The sequence below is a fragment of the Scaptodrosophila lebanonensis genome, unplaced genomic scaffold (assembly GCF_003285725.1).
Source record: "Scaptodrosophila lebanonensis strain 11010-0011.00,11010-0021.00 unplaced genomic scaffold, SlebRS2 tig00000024-arrow-pilon, whole genome shotgun sequence".
In the NCBI taxonomy this organism is placed as follows: Eukaryota; Metazoa; Arthropoda; class Insecta; order Diptera; family Drosophilidae; genus Scaptodrosophila; species Scaptodrosophila lebanonensis.
In genome coordinates, this window is record NW_022060538.1 from 18,284,846 (window position 1) to 18,309,215 (window position 24,370).

Below are 24,370 nucleotides of genomic sequence, written 5' to 3' on the forward strand. Positions count from 1 at the left end.
TACAAGTATATATGTATATACTATAACACACTTAGCCAACTTTCTGCATTTTGATTGGATTTCAACTTCATGTTAAACGTGCGGCCATTCAACTCGGTTTACGCGTTCTGTGTCCTACCATGTCTAGGGCGTACGCTCCAAGCAGTATACTCTCCTGCAAAATGTAATGCAATTTCCCTAGAACCATTATGCTTCGTTCCAGACATAACAAGACTTTTAGCTATTCCTGACGCTAAACGCTAGATATATGTATAGTATGATTGTAGCCTCCAATTAATTCAAGAAAGTTGCACAGACTATAATTGTTACCAGGAATTCTATAGCACGTGCTATGTGGCCATAGAAAAAGGCGCTATTTGTTAATTCCGGTCTACCTCGAACTGACCTAGAAAGATAGGAATTTTACTCCGTCCCCCATATACTAAGTATAATTCATATGAATTTATACATATATACATTAATTGGCTAATGTGCATTATTTGTTGTCAGCTAATGCACCACGGGGTTCGTGTTTAAAAATTTAGCAGCGTCGCATAAAATAATAGTTGTCGAGCTATAAAACCTGTATTAATTTTCCACCATTAAATTAACATTCATGTACATTCGACACAGCACATCGTTAAAGTGGTCTTTAGCAAGATATGTATAACATGATGATGTCAGTTGAATGATCGATCTGTAACGATTCTCTAAAAAGCAATTAACTATTTTGCAGGAGAGGATTTGCTGGAGCGCGTTTCTTTGTATGCTTGTTGTACCTGCCTGGCCGCATATCGCTTAAGAACTAAAGAAATACGTTTTATATGTTACACTTAAAGTAAAAAATCACTGTTTCATTTATGCTCTGCAATTGAATTGAAATGATGCAAGTAAATTGACGGGATGCTACACGAGTTCCTCATTTAGGTGAATTCTGTACTCAGGAGCCACTGGCAAATCCGCGCCAGTATGATGCTTATCGTCAGGGAGAGCAGCAGTTGGCTTCGATGTTGCAGCAGACTGCTGGCCGGACTGCGCACTGTAATGTTGACAGATTTTAATGGAATGGGAGTGGATGGGGATTGCGATTGGGAGTTACGAAAATAATTGAATTAAATATTTGTCTGGCAAACAAAAGGACGGTTGCGTTTACTCACCTAGCAGCATGGCCTCGCGGTTGTCAATGATGCCGGGGCGGCGCTGCAGGACGCTCTCCTTGCCGCCCTTCCACAGCACCGGCGATATGCTGGCCAGGCATTTGACGCGCATGTCGCCGTCGTGAAAGTGTCGCGGCTCCAGCGCCAGCTGCAGACCCAACGTTGACGTGATTAGGCCATGTTTGTGCACAATATCGTTGTATTTGTACAGGTAGTGCTCGTCCAGTATCTGCAGACAAAAGGGAAACAAAAGCGTGCCGTTAACAAAGTGTAGGCCAGACAGGCATCCTGCCAGACAAATATGCAGGCTGTCAGACGGACAGCCAGCCTGTATAATTCAAAATTAAATGTCTGAGCGCTTGAGCCCCAGCCAAGGATAACACAGTGGTCCCAAATTTAAATGTTGTCGTACTAAAGGCTAAGGATATCTTTTATTTGCTTATCCAATGGAATTCTCTGAGATAACCATTTTAAGCCTTGTTTTGTTTTAGCCCTCGCGGCCTTTTCAATTCGTGTTCAACAGCCCATTTTCACTGCGTACAGATTATTTGTAATTAAGATTGGTTGGAATTGGATTGCTTCTGCATTTATTCAGCCGAATTATTGGTATTTTAAAATGACAAAGACGTCTTAAAAAAACCCCGTACATAAATATTAATGTGCTGACTTATTTATTACACTACGCTTCTTAAATTTGTTTTAAGAAACCAATTTGTGGATTAACAACAGAAATGAAATTTTTGCTTTAATTATTATTTAAAAAAGTGCAACTTTTGAGTATAAGTTCAAAAAAGAAAGTGGCGTGACAGGCACTTCAATTTTATCTGCGGTACGGAAAAGCAACTTTTGATATAAATTTCTTTTTGTTTTAGTAATTGTAATCTGCTTTCAAGGAGACTAAGAAGAATTTTGATAGCCACTTCTATTCGAATTCATTCAAAATTTAATATCACTATCATTTTATAATAAACGAATAGTTTGAAGAAATGTAGACAGCATTAAAAATTAATACAAACTGCCATAAAACTGACATGGCTAGATCGATTAGTGTGCTCGGAGATGTTTCCTTCTTCCTTTCCTTTGTTTTCTTTGCTCAAATCATATGTACATATATCCTTATAATTTTTTAACTAAATAATTCCAGGACTTCAGTGTGTGAATAACTTTTACAAATAGCCTGATTCAAATGCCCATTTTGATTCGTTATATTGTATGCATGATCTATCAGAATATAGAGAGGTGCCTATGGTGGGAAATCACTGCGAAAATGAAAATGTATTTTCAAACAAATTAAATTAAATGTTTTGTTTCATGTACACACACATGCTCTAAGTATGTTTTCCTGTCCCCACGTAAGTCACATAATTTTGGTTTGATTGATGGGACGTGCAAGTGCATGTAAGTGTATAACATTTTATATATAGATTAAAAGTTGGTACCACTGTGCTAATACAGTCCCCCACAGTCCCTCCATTCTTGCAATATGCATTGCATTTTATTATTAAAAGCAAGCATGACACATGGCGCATGAGCAACAACTGAGGCGGCGGCCCTATGGAGGTACTCGTATTTGGTGGAGGCGATGACTGTGCCGGGTGTGCTTTAACGTGCACAGAGGCGTGTCAGACATGTCTGGTTCTTGCAGAGCATTTAAGGACGCTGGGGCAGTCGGGGGCGTCATATTAATGCGACGGGCGACAAGCTAAGACCGAAAGCAAAAGCCTGTTTTTGTGCACGAGGCGAGCCAGCAAATAATGAAAAACGTGTGTGTTCGTTTGTGTCTGTACAGGCAGCAGGAAGGATAGGTGGGTCGGAGACTAGGGCTAGGGCTGGTGCAAGGTTAAAATTATTTGCGCTTTATAATTTCACTCCATTTTTTAATGTTCACAGTCGCTTTTGCTGCTGTTGTCAGCAAAGTGCAATTGAGGGTTGCTTGTTTAGCAATGTAGGGGTGGGTGGAGTAGAGGAGGGGGGGGGGAGGGTAGGTCACACCTTGCGCTTTTGCTTTACTTAACGTTTTCATTTTTTCCAGCAGTGAGTCATGGCAAATAAAAATCATTTTCACTTAAAGCTGCTGCCACTGCCGTTCCTGCTAAGCACGCAGTTTTACGCCAACCCCATCCCCCCGCCCTCTTACGAATGAGCATATACTCGTAAATAAGAAAAATGGGCAAAAGAAAGCAATGCAGATAAAAAATGTGAAATGATCAAATAAATAACTTGAACTTATTGTTGTTGTTGTGTTGGTGGTATGTGTGATTGTATACGCATTGCTTTTCCCTAACTTTGTGGGTGGCGATGGTGTGAAGGGGCTGCTTGCTGGGTTTCGAGCACAATGCGAGCACTTTGCAAACGAAATTGTTGCAATTTATTATGTGATTGGTTCCCGTTCCCCTTTCCGTTCTCTATCTGTGTAAGTTTGTGTGTGTATTTGTATTTCCCCCTCCCCTCTCACCACATCCGGCCATTTTATCGGTTCTATAAAAATTACAATGCTTGAAAAGTTTAATTCAAAAAGGTCTTGCTGCTGCTGCTGGGGTGGGGAGCTTACAGCATAAATTAAAAGGGCGTTCATGCTGCTGCTCCTGGCCATGCCAGCCATACAGCAATAGCAATAGCAACAGCAACAACAACTTGCAAAAAGTGCCGGCAGCTGTCCAGTGTCGTGCCACAAACACAACAAACAAGCAAAAGCAACAACAAAGAATGTCAAGTAATACGAAACATGTTGGCAACACAAACAACACCAGCACCAACAACAATAACTACAACAGCATAAATGAGGGCATTTAAAATATTTCCCACATTCTAAGGCGTCCAGCTAAAAGCTGTAAGATCTGTTCTTCCTTCTCCCTCCTTCCACTCATTGCATTCTGCCTGAATGGGTGGCAGCTAGGTAGCCAGGCAGGCAGGCGAGCAGGATACTCGGAGCCGGCTACCAATTTTATTTCAACGCATTTTGTGGCCAAAATGCAAACATAATAAATTTGCGAAAATTGCTAAATATTTCAGGCTTGATGGACATTTTTATTGTGAATTGTTGCAGCGCCTTTCCCGCCTGTCTCGCCTAATGACTGCCCCTCCACCCGGCCCGTTCAAATCGGTCGGTTCGTCGAACCAAAATTAGAACACAAAAATAAGAAAGGAAAGAATCGCTATCGAAATATTTTCGGATGAAAGCTAAAAGCATACGGTAGCAGCAGCAGCAGCAGCATGCCAAGCTGGTTTATTAAATAAACGTCTAGCAATTTTATTGTGTTCTGTTTTGGGACATAGGAAAAAAAGGAGTAGAAGCAGGACAAGGGGAGAGCACACATACAAAACCCATTGTCGAAAGGCAAATAAACCGGGAAACGTGCCTAATCGCATTTATTGATTTTTCGTATTTATACAAAGTGGGCGCGGCCCATATATAGTATAGGCGACTGCTCTCGGAAAAGAGGAATAGAGGTGCCAGGCATGGTACAATGAACTAACTCGTACCTTAACGCCTCGATTCACACAATTTGAATGCCATGTATGACGATAAAATGCAGTGCCTGACCGCACACTCACACTCACACATACACGCACATGCTCACGCATACGCAGGAGTGAGAAGAAGAACTCTCAACAGCTCTACAGTTAGGAAAATAAGTTTGCTCAACTTTCAGAAGACCACATTACTAGGAGGAGGGTTCTGTTTATAGAGAGTTTATTTCTCTTAATCTGGTATATTCTTTCAATGTCTGTGCCATAGTATTAAAGAAGTTAAGCTATCCTACAAATTTTCCTTCTGCTGAGAGACATTTTTCATAATTTCCTAAAAACTTACTTCTATTACTATTGCTATCTATCTCATAAATAGCGTTAATAAGATAGTTTTTAAGGAGAGAAAGGACAAGTATTTTATTTTGTAAGTACTGTCTGTTGTTTAGAACTATTATCTAAGAGATGTCATTGTAGTTTGGAGAGGCTGGCAAGTTTTTCCATTTATGTAGGTTTTCAAATGCAAATCAGTTTATAAGGAATGTCTTTAGTGTTAACAAATAATTTAGAGTTTAATGCAGGAATATACAAACAATTCCATCCTCCGTGGCTTTGACGACAACTATCGATTAATTACTCATTTTATAAAATTCTTCCTTGAGTCTCACAAATCATTAATTATCAAAAATATTTTCATTTATGTAAGCGTTCAAATGCTAACTGTTAAGTATCAATAATGTTTTCAAACTTGATTTGAGTGAAAATTGTAAATTTGAATTATTGGAGGAAAAAAAATCAAAACCAAAAAAAAAAAAAAAATATCATTTAATTTATTTGAAATTCTAAACTGCTGAAGATAATTTAATTGAAATATGTCTACTGAATAGTTTCTGTTCAGTTTTTAAACGATAGAGGAGCATAGTTCCCGTTTATTAAATGTATTCTGAATATACTATACATATAAACTCTAAAGCAATTATATTAACTTCTAATAAAAATGAACTGAACCACAAAACACAAATCAATAAGAAGAAAATTCAAATGATTTGCCCAAGTGTACAGCCCTCTTGTTTCGCTACCGTTTCATGTTTCGGCGGCGACTGCAGACATGTAACGAGCTTTTTGGGCCAGATGGATGGCGGGCCACAACTCCATATACAGCTACAGGCAGATCTACGGGCAGCTACACCTACACGACTACACCTAACAACAATACGTATAAACCATGTCAGACCAAACAAGCCAGCCCAGCCCTACATGATGATTTTAGTTCATGAAATAATTTTCCCGCACAAGCAGGCAGCTCCCTCGTCCGACAGAGCCGACCTTCCTCTCATCGTCCAACCACAATCTAACGACCACTAAGCTCAGTCAATGTTGCTGGCCCTCTGAGACCCTCGGCTGGTTGCATGGCTTAGGTTTCGGCCAAACGCTTTCCTGGTGTTGCTGTTGTTGCTGAAGCTGCTGCGTTGTTGTTAAAGGCTTAAATATTTACTGTATGCATAATTTTACAATTTTTGTACTGCTGTTGTTGTTGGGCCAACTTTTGTCGGCACAGCTTGATTAGTGGCGCATTCGCGCGCGTTTAGGCGCAAAAGGGTCAGTTGCTATATCCTTTTTATTTTTTTTTACTTAAAAAAAAAAATTTATTTGGGTATTCGTTTGCTCGTTTGTTCGTCCGTTCAAATGCAAGTTTTTTGTTTGTTGCTGTTGTTGTGGTCGGTCGAGGTGTTGTTGTAAAGTTTTTGACGTTGCCAACTTACCGGCTGCTCATTGACGAACCACTGCAGATGGGAGGCCGGGTGTGATTTCCCCGATGTGCAATTTAAATATAAGTATTCTCCAATTTGATACTGATACTGTTGACCCTTGATGTGTGGGCCGTCGCGTGGCAGAACTGAAAGAGAGGGGAGAACAGTAGCCAGTTTTAGTATGGGGAGTAAAGCATTATTATGCAAAGCCATAGACAGTAATAAAATAAATTCCAAAAATGTTCAATAAATATATTTGTGACTATGATTTAAGTCATACTCTTTGAAGATAACTTCTTAAAGCTTGCACTTATGTAAGCATTTATGTTTGGTGGAGATGGAAAGTGTACTTTTAAATCAATTTAGCTGAAGTATCTGTTTTTATAAAGGTAATTGTTGCATTAATGAGTGTAGTGGATTTTATAAACTTGTTATCTATACTTCTATATTAATATTATAAAGAGGAAAGAATTGATTCTGTGTTTGTTTGCTTATTTGAATTTAATAGGCTCTGAAACTACTGGCCCGCTTTAAAGGATTCTTTCACTGTAGGGACGCTACACTATTCCCGGTTAACATATTCGATAATTTAATTGCGAAAAAGATTGGGATCCTTACTAAAACGTCAATAATGTAACCTAAGGTGTAAACAAATTATGTAAAAAATTCATAATTCCCGTGCAAAGTAGTAGTTTTTAGTTTTAGAAATTGAACAGAATAGAATAGTCCTTTAATAATAATTGAAGTCCAGCTCTAGATCTATGGACGCGATAATTCCGCTTGATACTGAGATACAATAAGGGAAATTCAATTTGAAGAGAGTCTACGTTTGGGAAATTCAACTCCTTAGTAATGAAAAATTTGAGTCAAGGTTCGTCCAAGGAAATTAATAAATTATCTTTCAAGCTTTCTTTCTTAAATAACTACGAGCAGTTCGGCAATCGGTTAAACTGCTGAACCACGTTTTCTGATTTCTTCTTCTGATCACTTCTTTAAAACGACTAACTGTTGATTGACGGACGAAGCCAATTCATTACATCACGACCTGCACACATTCTTTTAAAAAATTTAAATATTAATTAAAGCGAATTTTTCACAACTGATAATAAAACTTGTTACAAGGTTGTCCATTTTTTTTCGTAAAAACTTGTGGATTTTACAATTTATTTTAATTTTAATTAATTTTTTTTAATTAATTTTATTTTATTTATTCAAAAACTGATCAAAACACTTTACGTGGCTCTCAAACTAAACTATTTCTATTCAAAAAACGCGCGAATATTTAAAGGTAGCAAGCACGCTAAAAGCAATTAAATAGATACAACATTTTTGCTTAATTCCTGTACAAATATTTTCTATATGACAATGGCTTTTTGGAAAATTGAAAACAACCGCCAAAATAAGTAACCACTATGTAATTCCTGCAAATGCCAAACGATTATGCGTTCGAATACACAAATACCTATTCACGAACAAACATGTAGATTGCACACTCCCACACGCACTGAGTTATATCAGCAACTAATATCAAAAATATAACCATAAATATTGGCTCGCACTTCGGGCCGCGTAATTTATTAACAATTTTTTTGTTATGGCCACCAGCAGCCTGTAAATGTTTGTGCCTTTCAAACAGCGAGAGCAAATAGCAATATGTTTGTGCACGTGGATTGGCGTGGATGGCGAGGGGCAGGGAAGGGACAATACAAATACATTTGCGAAGCGTTCAAATAAAATAGAGCCGCAACGCTCACACATACACACACACACACACGTACACACTCATATCCAGTCCGACAGATACACTATATAAAGTTTGTTGTACGCAGCCATGCTGCGGAAATATCCATTAAAATGGCATTTTAACTTATAAATCGCTAACGTGGTCCAATGGCTGTAACTGCCGATGCTACCGCCATTGCTCCATGCGCCATGTTGATTTTATGCCCCTGTCTGGCTTTCCCCCCAAACCAATTGTCCGCATTTTTACGTATTCCCATTGCAGCCGCCCATTTCGTTTAAGCAAACAGCATAAAAAAAGGAGCGAGCGAAACTCAAACGAACATAAAACGCTAAAAAAATACTGCTACGGCGGCGCCAGCGGATTACAGAAATATGCTGTTATGAAACTAAAGCTTATGAATGGCTTTTTAAAAGCATTCCAAACGCAAAACAAACAACGGACAAGCCGCATTAAGCGCTGTGCCCAAAACGAACTGCCAAAGTATGCAAAAAAGGACGAAATAAAAATAAAAATGGACAGCAAAACATGCAAACGAAATGAAATGAAGTTGCATGCAAAATGGCGACACGGCAGCCATTTTTAAATATGCAACAGTTTCGTTTTAGTGTCCCCGCAAGATGTTAAAAGGATTGCACGTGTAATTTTTTCTGTTTTATCTGGGCTCTGCCATCAAATGTGGGCGACGACCCCAACAAAACGATTGCTGTGTCAAATAAACATCAACTATAGTTCCAGATTGTCTTTGAAGAAAACTCATCGGTATAATAAAGTAATGAACTACTTTTCTAGAAACTTTTTATATACTATATGTATGTAAAATTTATGTTTTATTAACTAACTCTAGGAATTAAAGATCCCCAGCCAAAGGACTTTTTATCTTCTATTAAATTATCATGCATTTCTGCGGACTCGATCTTTAGTTGAGCATAAAACTTAGTAGTTGTGTTCATAAGGGTGGGGCTGTTAAGTGAATATTTCTTGACTGATTAGACTCTTAATCTAAGTCTTTAGTTCGGAGAACCCACACCTTTCTAAAAGGCACGTCATTTAATTTATCAATTTCCAAATATATTTTTAGCGACACTTTGAAAACCGAAAAAGAGTGCTCCAATTTCAAGGGAATATAAGTATTGTCAACCTTAAGTGCAACATCTGTGCCAATTTTTTATATACTAGTATATGGATGTAAGTATGTCCGTGTATGTACTGTTTGCCAGTGTTCACTGAAAGTCAGTTTGGGAAGCGGAAGCATATTGCCAAAGCAAAACAAAGAGAACAAACAGACGAATGAACAAACAAGAACACTGCTGTTGCTTTTGCTTTTGCTTCAGCTTCTGTTTCTGTTTCTGCTGCATATCTAAAAGATTCAAATTTAATCTCCACTCCTACCCCATGCTTATGCCGCCTTCCTCTGCTCCCTGTGGGTTCGTTGTCTCTGTGTGTAGTTTATTTACAATTTCAATATTTGCTTGTAATTGCACAGAAATATTTGCGCAAATATTTGCACATTTCTGTTGGGTTTATGGTCAAGTTTTATGAAGAGCGGGCAACACGTGCTCGAAGCGTGCCTCGGAATCGATTGTAAATTCCCTATGCATACTTTCCACTTAAGTTCGTGTATAGGTAAATGCGGTCTGATACTTACAAACAATGTCCATGCGGCCCTCGCCCTGCACTGATGAGAAATTTGGCGCTTCCGCGGAGACTTCACAACGATAGACGCCCGTCGAGTTGAGCGTCAGGCCGCGCAACAGAACCCGTGAGCTATCCGATAGTTCCTCCTGCAAAGATACGCCAAAGCATTAGCATAAGTAAACAAGATTTCACAAGATTTAAAAAATATGAGCTACGTGAAAATACTTGGGCCGAAAAGCGGCCTTGAAGGCTACTGCAATTTTGGGCTCAGAATTCAAAAGCGAATTAATATTGGTATTTATAATTTGATTTATTTTTAAACCTATTATGTGTTTTGTGTATAAAGCACGTATAGTTTTTATACAAGCTAAAAAAAAATGCTTGACTAATTAAACAAAATTCATACGAGCATTTTTTCTATCACAGTTTCTGCAATAACAGTTTTAGTTTTTAGTTTTTTGGCATCAGCTGCCTGTGTTATGGTGACCTTTTCAATTAAGTGTGTATAGAAGAACACGGGAATTAATCAAATAAACATTAAACGTTTTTTTTACAGAAACAAGTATATGAAAGGGCGTTGGCAGCTTTTTTCAAACGGGGGCCAAGGAATTTAAATTTTGATTTAATAATCCACGATGTCAACATTGTTCCATTTTAAGGCGAAATAGTGTGTCATAATTGAATCTTTGGTCGAGTTCATATGGTCCTGCCCGCCCTGCCGTCACCCTTGAGTATATGCCAATTTGGAATATAAATACTTTATATTTCTGATAAAACATACTTCTTGACATACTTCATGATCATGAATGTATGTATAGTATATACTCGTTCATGCAAAAGAATTTGTTTTCTTATTTAGACTTTTATTTGATGTCAACTTATTTTCTGTATCAAAATACCTCCTGAAAAAACTGACTTAAAGTCACCTAGGTTCTTCAAAAAGTTTAACATATTTCTCCGAAATTAATAAGATCAAAACGTTGTTATAATTTGAACTACTTTGGACAAAACTATACGAAGCAGGTTTCCGTTGTAGACTGCCTATGTTTTTTACTGGCAATTAACTAAAGCTCTTACTATGATTTCTCAAAAAATGATCAATTTCAAAACAACAAAAATAAAGAGTTCTTTTAATCAAGCTTGTTGAAGACCGCATAGATTGAAAGATTTTTAGTTAAGCGTAACTCTCAAAATTAAAGCATCATCAGATAGACGATTAAGCAATTAATTGATGTTGGTTTCCCCCATAACATTTAATATTATTCGACCTAAGCAAGTAGCCTTTCCAATAATAGTTTTTTACTATTTATTCCCCAAGAGTGGTGGACGACTACTTTTAATGCCGAGTTTTCGACCGAATTTCTTAAAAAATTTATAAAATTATGATAGATTTAGTGTTAATGTTGAATAACACAAGGATACATTTTTAGGAATACTTACAATAACGCGCACGCCATCCACTCGGTAGCTGGTCTTGGGCGGCCGCGCCTTTGGCACATAGCGATAGAATTCCTCATTGTCCTTGTACCACTTAATGGCGTACAGAGCCTCGCCCTCCTGTTCTGGTTGCTCTTCCTCTTCGGCGCTCTCCTCGAAGCTGTCCCCGCGTTCGAAATCGGGCATGTAGATGGAGGAGCCGGAGTTGCCAGCACTGCCGCCGCTGCTGCCACTGGTACGGCTATTGAAAGTGCTGGCACCCACATGACCACCAGCCAGATAGCCGGAGGCAGCGCTGCCACGATAAACGCTATGCCCGTAAGGTGACGGCTGCGACATTGGTGGCTGTTGCTGGTACGTTCCCGCCTGGTACTGACGCATAGCTATGGGCTTCTGCTGTTGCTGGCGGCGGGAGCCATGTCTCTGCTGCTGCTGCTGCAGCTGCTGTTGTTGTTGCTGTTGATAGTTGCGCATGCGCCTGTAGGCCGCCCGTTCATCATCGCGCTCGTCCACATCGACGTAGTGCATCTCATGCATGTTGTCTGTGTGGGTGCGATCGTGATCCCGATCCCGATCCCGATCCTGGTCATGTCCATGGACGTGCTTGCCGCTGTGGGTGCGATTCAGCTCGTACTGGCATTCTAGGTAGGCGGACTCGCCTCTCAGCTTGTAGGATGGTATTGATACCTTAATCATGCGCAGGCCAAGTGTGAGACCTGGAAGGAAGATGAGGAATATTGTGAAATGCTTGTACGAGTACCATCGAAATCAGAGCGCGTAAATTGTACACAGTGAATCAATAAACTTAAACCACCTAAAGACATGAAATTTACATAAAATGCAAATCAGCAAGTGGTGCAGGGAGCGGGTGGAGGAGGCATAAACGGGACCGGATGCTTGACAAGCAACAGCCAGCAACAGCCAGAGAGCAGAAGCAACAGCAACAATGGAGCACCCGCAAAAGTTCAGTTATCAATAAGTTCGCTGCAAGGCATACGCCAAGGATTACAGCAAACAGCTATGGCTCTGTGAATGTGTGTATGTGTGTGTGTGTGTGTGTGTGTGTAAGTATGATATAAGTGTGCATGTGTTGGCAATGCAGCTGAAAGGAAAAAGAGGAAAATTAAAAAGAATATTTCTGCTTGGCAGCTCATTTTTGGGCTGTTGAAGTTGTGCGTGTGCAAATTTTAATGCGCTGCAAATTTTCCGTTTCCGTAGACATATTTAAATAATTGATTTGTCCCCAAGGGCACTGTTGATTGGCATTTTGGGAGTATCTACTGACATTCACATTCACACAGTCTGAAACCCAGACTCACACTCAGACTACGGATGAGACTGAAAGTGGGCGAATCGTTAAGCTGGCACGCCTACAACGGCAAAACAACAATTATTATCGGTTTTAATTAAAAGCCAAAAGCCTGGCACGCCAATTACTTATTTATGAGTGACAATTTGAAATATGCATGGCGCAAAGGTGGAACTAAGCTTACTCCTAGCTGCGCACACAGTGAGCAGTAACCTTGCTCTGCCACTTTCTTTATGTCCTTGCTTTATGCATTGCTGGCGCCTTTTCCGCCACCAGCGCCATCGTTAGTGTTATCGTCGTCCCTGTTGTGCGTCGCACGCCAGCTCGTAAATATTAATAAATGAGTGCGTAATCGCACTTAATCCTTTGAAAAAATACGACTTTGCTCTCCCTTTGGCTTCAAATGATGAGCTATGTTTCCAAATATAAGTGGCCTCTATTTAATTTGGATGCTTTTCTGAAGGCTTTTAATATTCACAACAGAAATTGAAATGACTTTGTTTATAAATGCATTAAAATAGCTTGACTGATTTGGCAAAGAACGAGAACCATAATACAAGTATATATGGTAATTCCACATAAATAACAATTAATAAAAAATATATAAATAAACAAGGTTTTAAGAAATATGACAGCAACAAAATGTAAACATTTTATAATTTATAAATGTTGAATTTATATTTTAGTTACTAACGCTCTAATTGTTGACAGTAGAGGCACGAATTTAGTATTTGGGTTTATAGAGGAGCTCATGGAGATTTAGTCCCGTCAAATGCACAACAAAACCTTCCAATATTTGCTAAATTATGCAACTTAAAATGATGCTGAAATTCGTCTCAATGGTATGTAAATGAAGCACGTGACTAGTACATTAGTTATAGATTAATATTTGTACAAGTAGTACTAGGATATTGGTAAAACTAAATTACACATAAATGCTTCTTTTTAACTAATCTGCTCAACAGATGGAAAGTAAATACGCCTAACAAAATTAAATGCAATTGTTTAGTTACATTTTAGTTCACATATTACGTTTTAGTGGTCACTTATGTTGAGAGTAATACCATATTTTATCGCAGAGGCTCAGACTAAACAGAGAGATCGCATTCTAAAAACCTGCAACCATCCGCTACTTTTAAAATTGTAAATTGTCAATTTGAAACAGTAAGCTCTTTCTCTCCGCAGCATCTCTATATTGAATGCTTAACAGCAACTGATTGAATTGAACTAATTGAACTTTACAATTTTGCATTTTATCGAAAATACAAAGAGTCCTTTCCACTGTGTAGCATTAGGCCGTTGTTTGCCTTCGTTGCAATTGTTGTAAATAAATAAATACGCGCCGTTTAGTGGCTTAATCGCCGTTGTCCACTGCCCCTCCTCCCCTCCCACTTCGTTGTGCATTTTCCCACGTCCATGTCCGTTGGTGTTCATTCAGCGTTAAATTAGAAACTCAGGTGATGGCCAGGCGGACAGTCGGGGCACATCTTCTATTTTCCTATGGCCTGTCAGCACACCACTTGCTCTTCATAAATTTTTTAATAACCCACATAACTGGCAGTGACATTAAAAGCTACCAGCCGATTCGCACACAGGCACACGTACTATACATCGTATGAAGCTGGCTCCCAGTTAGCTTAATTGGCTTGCAGCTGCTTTGTGAAGTGCTTAACAACTTTTAAAGACACTGGGATTTAGTGTAAATGAATTAAATGCAAAATTCAACTTGTGCTGCAGCTGCAATTTAGTGATTTCCGACTTTTCATCTTTGGCAACACAAAAAAGTTTCGACTGCATTTTAAGGCAAGTTTTGAAAACTTTGTCGTTCCATTCAACCAATGGCCATGTCCAGAGCGGTGCAAAGTGGAAATAGATCGAACTCGAAAGCCTTTGGCCTTTACTTGTATACTCGTATATGAATATATATAAAAATGGTTGTGTGGGAAGTGTGGCAAAATTCATTGTAACTAATTACACTTGACATTAATTAAAATGGCAGGCGATGAATATTTTATGATAAGAATTTTTACAACGCACATTTCGTGGGATTTTATTGTACTGCGCGTAAATTAATTTGGGAATTTTATGAGGCTTTGGTCTTAAAATGCGCACAATGACAATTCGCAACTCTCTTCCTAGCTTCAGATTGCCTCGAAAATAGCTGCAGGTGGGTGTTGGCCCGCCGATGTCATCACGAGATAGGCAACAATAATAACATGAAAGGATTCCGCACAGTTTTCATAAAATTAAATAAGGCAGAAGGAAAAAGCAGACGGGGACTGAGATGCAGCTGATTAGATAAGTATGAAAGGCAGGCAGCTACAATTACAATTATGTGCCTTAAAAATACACACCCACACCCACACATCCACACACAAACGCGGCAGCCGAGTAAACACATGTCATTGTGGCTACATTACAACATGGAACGTCTTAATGTTAATTAAAAACAGCAAAGTCGTCCTCGAGCTCCAATGAGCTTGTCGCCAAAGCCAACGCCAACGCCAAAGCCGAAGACAAAAGTGTCGACGCACAATGGCGGGGATAGGAATGGAACGGGTTTTAAAATAACCAGAGAGTGGCTTTAAAATAATTGGCGGTGTAGTAAATACGAACAAATGTGCACGTTGTAGATGTTCTCTGACTATTACAAGTATATGTGTAGGAGTGAGTTTTACAAGCTATATAGTAGAAAGTCGGTCGTTTCCGGATATCAAACTAAGCATTAATTTCACATTCTACCTATTTTCGCTCCGGATTTTCAGAATTTAAAATGAATTTATTAAACTCGTTGGCGACATTCCCGACTGAGTTGCACGATATAACGATATAGATTTTGTAGTTTTCTGATATAAAGCTTTTTTCCTAGTTTTTATTAATAACAATGTGTTGCATTGGTTGCTGAAATACAAGTTTATTAATCATATTAGAAAAGCTTGCAAGCCGTATTAAAATAATCTAAATATGTTTCTTTTTCCGTAGGATCAATGTCTAAGTTTATTAGGAGAGGCTGAAGTTAAATATATTTTAAACTCTTCCACAAATGCAGGTAAAGTATATTTCTACAAGTTTTCTTCCCAGCGGAAATATCTACAAGTAAGTTGGTAACATTTTTCATTTTTGTATTTCTATATAAAGCTGAGTTGGATTTCAATTGAAGTTTGCTGTAAAGTTTTGGTACAAACGTGTAAAATATTTATTACAAGATTGTAAATTCAGCTTTGGATTAGTTTTCTTTGGTAGACGTGCAGGTGCTATAAATAATTAAAAGATTTCCATACTTTCCCATCGTACTAGCATTAAAATGTGACGACACTCGCAGCAGTATGTATATACAAGTATGTATGTCGCACCATTCAACTGCCTGTCTGTTCTTCTGCCTATCTCTCGGCCTGTTTGTCAGTCAGTCTGTTGCTGAAAGTTCCCATTCGCGCCATGAAATGTGCGCCCCTTGTCGAAAATATAACATTTAAATTTATATAATTTTCGCAGTGTGGTGCGTGCTTTAAATAAATTGAATATGCATAAGTAGCAGAGCACCAGTACCAGCAACAACAACAACAACAACAACACGGAAAGTTTTAACGAAAAGTAGACATCATTTCGCTGTGCAGGATAATTTCGTTCATTAACGCATATTTAAGCAAAACGCCTCGCTTAAAGGTTAAGCAAGTGGCCGAGGCACGATGGCTGTTGTAGTTGCTCATCTTCATTCTCCATTGGCCTGTCGGTTGCTCCTTAGGGCCGGTTTGCCTTAATTTGGGCGTTTAGCATAATTCGATAAAATTGGCAAACAAAGCGATGGCTTCGGAGTAGAATGGAAAGGTGGTTGCGACCGTAAAAGTAGAAAAACAAACAAACAAAAGCAGCAACTGTGAAATAGGTAAAATCAATGCGACGTCGACGCCGGCAACGGCAACAGCGGCAACAACAACAACTACTCGTACAACAACAAAAATAGCAAGCAAGGGTCGGTGCAAATAAGTCGAGGCAGCAGGTGGGCCGCAAAAGTGAGTGCGACCCTAAACAGCGCATAATGAGCAGGCGGCCAATGTCTCCCGTCCGGGCTGCCCATTTATAAGATAAAGCAGCAAAAATCTGTCGAAGCAGCTCTGTGGGGGAGGTCAGGAAGAGGCTGGTGGCTGGGAAAGGTACACATGAAAACGGTAACGGGGACACGCACCGCTCAACTTTATACCACTAATGAGTTTTGCGCCTTCACAGCAATTATATGAGCCAGGCAGGCAGGCTGGCAGGCTGGCTAGTCTGGGTTGTGCCGGGTCCAGGGAAAGATTGCCCGGCAAAACGGACAGAAAAACTTTGCTATCTGTTAAATCATTTAGCGTTAAATGTTGGAGACCTAGCCAGTCTGCCAGCCTGCCAACCTGTGCGCCAGACAGCAACTGGGTATCGGTAAAAAGTTACCAGAAACTGTCAAAAAGTAGCAAACAGAACAGCACCTGCAACGATTGGAGGCGGGGTCGGTGCTGGTCTGCCATTGAATTGTGGAGCGGCAGCTCATTAATTTTTTTTTTTTTTTTGTCTTACCCTCTAAATACTAAGTGAGATAGCATTGTGTGTGTGGGAGGGCTTTTGTGCGTTCGTTGTCTAGACTTCATTAAAAATACAGTTTCTCTTTTTTTATGACCTGATGAATATTTATGCGCTTCTGCACGCGATTGACATTTTAAAGTTTGTCTTAATGTTGTGTATTAATTGCGTTTAAAACACAATTATGCCTCAGCCAGCCTTGGATTATGCAGAACCTTTTTTTTCGCCTCAAACTTTAAAATGAGGCTCATTTGGGGCGCTAAAGTTTGTGGCAAAATTAAAATAAACATTTGCAGCAGCAACAACAACAACAACGGCATCAATGCCATGTTGAACTTCATTGCGGCGCGCGAGTGTCCTTGTGCTAAATAACGCAAACAATTATATTAAGCCCGTATAGAATGGGGAAAATAAAGCAGAGACGGAGGCGGGTTAGATGCGGAGGGAACAAAAACAAAACTATGTGTATGCATAAACAAATGAAAAAGGCAACTAGAAAGGCGAGTGAAATTGTAATGAAAAAGCCTTTAGGTTAGTTTATGCAGCGCAGCAACAAAAACAAAGCCAGCAACAAAGGCACGCCCCACCAAGTAAATCCCTAAACGGCGACGGCGGCGGCAACGGCGAGGAAAGCGACTGCGGCATGCAAACAAACGAGCAAGAACAGTAGCTGCAAGAGAAAAAAACTGGCTGTTGTGGCAGTTGCAACAACAATAACAACACTAACAACAACTATAGCCGCAGCAATGTTACAAAGCTTAGTTAAACAACAGCAGAAAGGACGCAACAGTTTTCAAAAGCAGCTCAAAGGCACGCACAACTACACACGCACACAAACACACACATACTGAGCCCACACCCACACACATGTAGTCATGTGTTGTGCCATTTGTGTGCGATTGCGTGTGCATTTTTGCTTAGAATTGTAGCAACAACAACAACAACAGCAAGAACATGCAAATCTGTGCAAATGTTTCTGATGTATTCAAGTTGACACAAATCTGGCGTAAATCCTCGCGCTGGAAAAATAAGCAGCGGAGTAAGGGGGACAGGGGCGGAAAACTTTAAACGAGTGTGACATGCAATGACGATGTGTGTGTGAGTGTGTCAACTTGTCTGCAACTGCAACAACTGAGACAAGCACTCACGACTGCTAACAAAACATTTATGAATAAAATAGCAAGTGCAGCAACAGCAACAGCAACAGCAGCAGCAGACGACGAGCTAGTAAAAAGGCGAGCAAATTAAAAGCAACAGAGCCGCAGGTGACAGCAGCATGGCAAGGGGTAGGGGGTGGTGCTATGGGTTGGCTGGTGCTGGTAGGTGCTGGCTGGTTGCTTGGCTGCCTGGTTGCTTGGTGCATGGAGCGCGTAATTGAAAAAATAATAACAATAACTATAAAACTGTAACAGCAAACTGCGACACAAAGCCTTCACATGCACACACACACACACATATTCACAATCATAAGTACACACACACACACAATTACACACACACGATAGACAGACATGTAGCTGTCATAAAATGGCTGATTGCTTTCTTGCCTACGTACCCACATATGCAACACTGACGTATGAGTAATGCATTGCGTATACGACCCGTATGGGAAATCATATGCAGCCACTTCAAATTGAATAACGCACTAATGCCTGCAACATGTGTAGCAGATGCTACGAATTCCACAAAATACTGTACAAATTTTACGAAATCATTAAAATTTTGTTTACCAAATTGGTTTGAGTGTAAAAAATTCGAATGAAAATGTTATTTCATTTACTAATATTTAAAGAAATCGAAATAGCTGACGCAAAAAATTCATCTAAAAATAAAATAATAATTAATTATTTTTAGGCGATGAATTCGATTGCTAAGCCATATAACATATAACAATTATAATCATGTAACTTCTGTTGGTCCCTGTATGATTTTTTTTACTTATTTGATTTGCTCCTGAAAGTTTTTCAAAGAGAAACAAAATATTATTAATTTATGGGAATCTGATGAGTTTAATTGCCAGAAGTATCAGCAATTTTGACTGCTCTTTGAAAATTTTAAATGCCTTTTTGATTATTTTAAATTCGAAATGGAGCTCACATTTCATATGAAATATGACCGTAGCTAATATTTTGTTGCTTAACTCAGTCAATTATAATGCAATTACGACTGTTTTATTTGGAAATCAGTCGGTGTGGCTTAAATGCTGCTAAGATATCAAATTGTATAATTTCAGGTATTTTAAATATTATATACAGACGTGCAACAAAGCTTTAATGAAATTGCTCCAATTGTTTCAGTGGGAAGTAAGGTATCTCGATTGATTCATAAGTATTATGGCAAGGTAAAGACAAACATTCCTTACGTAATACATTTCCCTCCATTGCAATACATTGATCCAAAGCTATTCTAGTCAGAGTTGTTTTTTATTATTACCTATAATATTATTAATATTTATTTATCTACTTTAAAAAGCCATGCCCATATTGATTGATTAGAGAATTTGCTTTATTATGCTACTTATAAGAGAATTATGTGTTGTCAATTAATGCCCTTAACTAAAATTAAAATTCACAATTACTTATTTTAATTATTCACAGTCCACGAGTACACTCAACCGCTGTTACAGTTAAACAATTTTCCCTGTTAAAATATAAATAATTTGAAGCAGAACGCAGTGCAAAATCGAAGTGGCAGCTTCTAGCCATGCCTTGCACGTTCAACAAACAATTTGCTGACGCAGCACGAAATAGTAGCAAAAGTTTTGTTACAGCAGCAGAGCGCAACAAAATACACGGTTTCAGGCGAGAGGTGGGCTGATTTGCAGGTGAAACAAATCGTTCAGAAACAGGGCTGCCTCACCCACATGTCTCGCGCCGGCTCACCTGACTGACTGACTGACTGACCGCCTAACAGACCGACATATTGACTGACTGATGTGTGTGCTGCATGCGCTTTGTGTGCACTTTAGGTGCGATTACATATTTGCGAAATGAAATGGAATTTATGCCAATGCAACGACCAACTGCGGCAACTGTGGCAACTGTGGCAGCTCCGGCATCCCTGGCAACTCTGGCAAAGCAGCGAGGAGCAAGCAGCCTGCAAGGCAGGCTTGTTGCGCTGCGTGTGCACGCCAATAACATTTAATATGTATGAGTGATTTCTTTGGGGTGTTTCAAACACACACACACTCATGCACTCACACTCATGCACTCACACTCATTCACACATCCACTCACCGACTCTCACCCACCAAATGCACTCACAATGCAGGTTCGTATAAATTTTGACATGTGTGTGAGTGTTCAGTGAACCACAAAAACTGCGCAGAGTGACGACTGCATGGAAAAATGTGGGAGAGAGGGGCACAAAGGTGTTACAGAGGCACGAGCCTGAACAAGCCCGGACAAGTCACGTTGTGGGACACCCGCATCGATTGGCTCACAGCCTCCTCTGCATTTGGCAGGCCATGCATGCCACCAATATTCTTGTGCAACAGCAGCTGCTCGCTCTTTAAAGTCGACCCCTCATCAATTGTTGTGATACAATTTAAGCAATCATATGAATTACAGTGCTTCCACGATAAAGCCAATATTGCATCCGTATACATATATGGGCTGCAATCAATTTTTTAAAAGTCAGAGCTACAATTTCATTGTTTCTGCCAGCATCATTTATTTAAAAGTAATATTTAAAATGGTGATATTCTTAAAAGAATTAGAACAGCAAAGTAAAATCCCAAGCAAGTAATGCTATAAAGCCTGAGACTTTACAATATTTACTAATTTCATTGTTAAAGATATTGGGCAAAACAATTTATTAAAAATACATAAGATGTGTGAAACTATCTTTTAAGATATTTGTAACAATTTTCAACTTGAAATCTCATGATTATTAAATTTCAAATTTCAAGCCAGCGAAAAATTCCAAAACTAATTATTCAACACAGACTCAGTGTCTTTATTTTTTTCTGTAGCTGTTGTGATATATTTAAACACCTGCAACAATAGCCTTGATCTTTCGTCCACAAATGAAAAACTAATATCTCTAAAACTTTGTCACAAATATTATTAACATTATTATTTGAAATAAATGTAGAAAGTTTTGCAGATTGCTCCGTTCAGCTGAAGTGGTTAATTCATATTTAAAAAGAGTCCACAAATCTATTGTTTTTATTAAGAGTTGGACAAATTTGTAATGCCATTGTATGTAAGTTACTCGTATAATATCTCAATTCAAATCAATCCAAATATTCAATAGGGATACAAGAAACGGGTCCTAATTACTTGAAATTCTAAAAAAAAAAATGCGCAACAGCTAAGATTTGGAATGAAGCAAATCAAACACCACCTCACTCGACTCTATAAATGCCGGGATTCATTGGAAAATACTTCACGTCAGTTGCAATTGAGTGGTTGAATGGTGTCCAGACTTAAATGCCAATAGACAGCTCGGTTGCCAAGTCTGTCGAATATTTAATAAGGCATTCAGAGAACTCGAAGCAGCAGCCACAAAGCGGGGCACCGTGTGGCTGCTGCAAAATTCTATTAAAAATTATCATGTTTTATTTAAATAAACCGAAAATTGCTACAAAAGTGAGCTGTGGCCGTTCCTGCAGTTCCGGTTGTTTCTGCTGCCTGTGTGTGTGTGTGTCTTGCTCCTGCCATCCAGACATCGTGGTATCCTGGCATCCAGGCATACAGGCATCCTAGCATCCAGGCAGTTGGGGCAGTCATGGCTCATTTGTATGCGCGACGCATGTGGCAAACAAGAGAAATAACTGAAATAAGTAAAACGAGCGAGGAAGCGAGCGAACAGGCGAACAAGCGAACAAGCGAATGAGCAGCCCAATGAGCAGCAAATGGTCTAGGGCGGGGGCTTAGGAGGTGTTGAAACACGCACGCAACGCACAAAAAGTTACATATGTGTAGATTGGTGTATGTGTGTGTGTGTGAATGTAAATGTGTGTGACTGGCAGGGTGTTAAAACGCCACAAGTGACTCTGTTGAGCAGTTACAATTTGCTTTTTATTGACTTGCAAGGTGCGCTGTTAGCTCCTGGCTCCTGGAGCATACATGTATGTGTGGCTTTGGCCACGTCTGTCAGGCAATCAGCTGGAAATTTCTGATGGCTCCACATGCCACCCCCTCTCCCACAATCTGCAAATGCCACACCATATACATATACACTTCACTTTCAGGACTGTGTAAGGCGACAATTGGAAATTTGTGCATAGCTATTTGGCACTCACCTTGCAGCAAACAGCAAATGAGGACAAAGATGCGTATATCGTAAGTGTATTTCATGTTTACAGCATAATAATCCTTTATCCTGTCTGCTGGTAGACTGTCTGCAGTCTGGTATTATAATACGATATGATGTGATATGATGTGCGCTCTTTGGCAACGTTTCCTTATCCTCTTTTATGCCGTATCGTGTTGGTTATATCTTTATGCGTGTACAAACTTTTTACATCCCTTCTATTGTTGCTCCGCCTTGAGTCATTCCCTTTCGTCCTTGTTTCTCGTCTTGAGTCTTCAGAGCTGCACGCGTGCTTTCTTTTTGATATAAGCTGCGCCTCTTGCTGATTTAAGCGCTTTTTGTTTGCTGTTTCTTGTGCTTGATAGTTGTTTGGTTTTGCCGTTTGTTTACGGCTGTTGTTCTTGTTGCTGGCGTCGCTTGCTTATTACTTTGCACAACTTTTCGCATAAATTTCAACTAGTTGCCATTTATAGTTGGTTCAGTTCAATAGGCAGATGCTGTCGCATGTGTTGTCACTGCAGTTGGCTCATTAAATGCTTTGAAAATTCGCTCGTTCAGCCATTAAGGCAGATGATACTCGCACTCGCCTACAGTTGAGTTTGTCTATCTGCAAAGGAAATAAATGGCTTTTAATATACATACATAGTTTAAGCGCTTACAGTTCGCACAAAGTTGCTTAATTTATGTTCAAGTATTATCTTTCCACCCGACAGCCACACACACACAATCCATACAAGAACATCCTAGTATTTAAATAAGTTTAATATGAAAGGGATGAATAAACATTTACTACCTATGTGGTCCTAATACTTTGTTACCAAAAAATAAGCATTAGGCACTAGCATAGCACGAAATCAATTTGATTTTATTTTCCCTTATTATAAACCGTACCTTATTTAATCAACCTTTAAATAAATACTAATGTCCTTGTATGCATTTATTACGCTCTGTCTACAAGATAAGGCTTCTATGGCTACGGCTAAGGTTTTTTTTTCTTTTGGCTAAGGCGCTTAATATTCACCTTTGCAGAAACTTTTTAAGCAGAGTCGTGACCCATTTTATTATTTTCATATGGCGATTTGACTAGAAATGCAATTAAGTGCTCTGAAATCCGAGTAGAAATCACTGCTCACTAGCTGACTGTATTAAAACAGGACATTGGCTGATTGCACTGGCAAGAAGGACACATTAATAGTGTTCTGTTTTTTATGCCCTTCTATTTTGAGCGCCTGTTGGAATCAGCAGACGCTCGCCGCACATGTTTCTGTACATATGTTATATTCTGTTGTCTAAGCGAGCCACAGATGGCTCAGCTATCCTAACCAGGGTAAATTGTATATCTTTAATAATTTATTATTTATTAATTAATTACGTAATTGTGGGTATCCATGAAATTATACCCATATATAATAAGTTTGTTCAAAGGCATTCCCTCATTAGCGGGAAAAATAAATACCCCCTAATTTAGCAATCTCGTTCAAGGACTCGGTTACGCAATTCGAATTGACACAAGGTCCAGAAATGTGCCATTAATATCGTACTGTAAAGCTTCGTTGAACCAAAAACTAATTACCATGAAATCCAATTTCAAAGTGTTTTTATTTATAAGCATAATCCATGTCCCTTTAACGTTGCGATATAATTTACATTATTTGTAAAATTGATTTCCACCACCAACATTTTATGCTGTGCCTACGAAAGCTTCTCGCATCATTTAGCCAGCCAGCAAACAAAAGAATCCAATGAATAACAATATTTCTTGGCTATGATGACGACCGCAATTTTATTTCCATATTCTCGATACTGGCAAATGCTTTTCCATCCCACTTCCTCCCCAAGTTTTCCGTTATTGATTTCCATGAATTCTTATGCTATGTGCTAACTAGGAAGGCGCAGTGATTTCTGGCAAACGACCAGTCATTATTTTATATATGCATGACATTATAATATGTTCGCCTATCGAAGTTCATTTCATTTGTTTATATATCACAAAAAAGAGGCCATTATTGTTCAGTTCAGCTTTGTTTGTGAAGATGTGGGTGGGCATTATTGTATGTAGGCAGTAGGGGAGGCAGTGTGG

At 39.2% G+C, this 24,370-nt stretch overlaps 1 protein-coding gene across 1 annotated transcript; it reads right to left on the reverse strand.

Moving 5' to 3' along the window:
- Window positions 1-1,128: 1,128 nt before the first annotated feature.
- On the reverse strand, window positions 1,129-22,856 carry LOC115621466. The gene is made up of 5 exons (XM_030515126.1): window positions 22,280-22,856; window positions 11,175-11,887; window positions 9,745-9,880; window positions 6,368-6,501; window positions 1,129-1,365 (listed from the first exon to the last, which is right to left on the reverse strand). Exons 1-5 carry the CDS (start codon window positions 22,332-22,334, stop codon window positions 1,129-1,131), a joined length of 1,275 nt encoding a protein of 424 aa, XP_030370986.1. The 5' UTR covers window positions 22,335-22,856.
- Between the last annotated feature and the right edge of the window lie 1,514 nt (window positions 22,857-24,370).

Excerpts from the sequence above, each read along its gene's own strand:
- LOC115621466 (XM_030515126.1), bottom strand. The coding sequence starts at position 22,334 with ATGAAATACACTTACGATATACGCATCTTTGTCCTCATTTGCTGTTTG. Across the intron at positions 11,888-22,279 it reads CATTTGCTGTTTGCTGCAAG|GTCTCACACTTGGCCTGCGC; the intron begins GTGAGTGCCAAA and ends TCTTCCTTCCAG. Across the intron at positions 1,366-6,367 it reads GGTTCGTCAATGAGCAGCCG|ATACTGGACGAGCACTACCT; the intron begins GTAAGTTGGCAA and ends TTTTGTCTGCAG.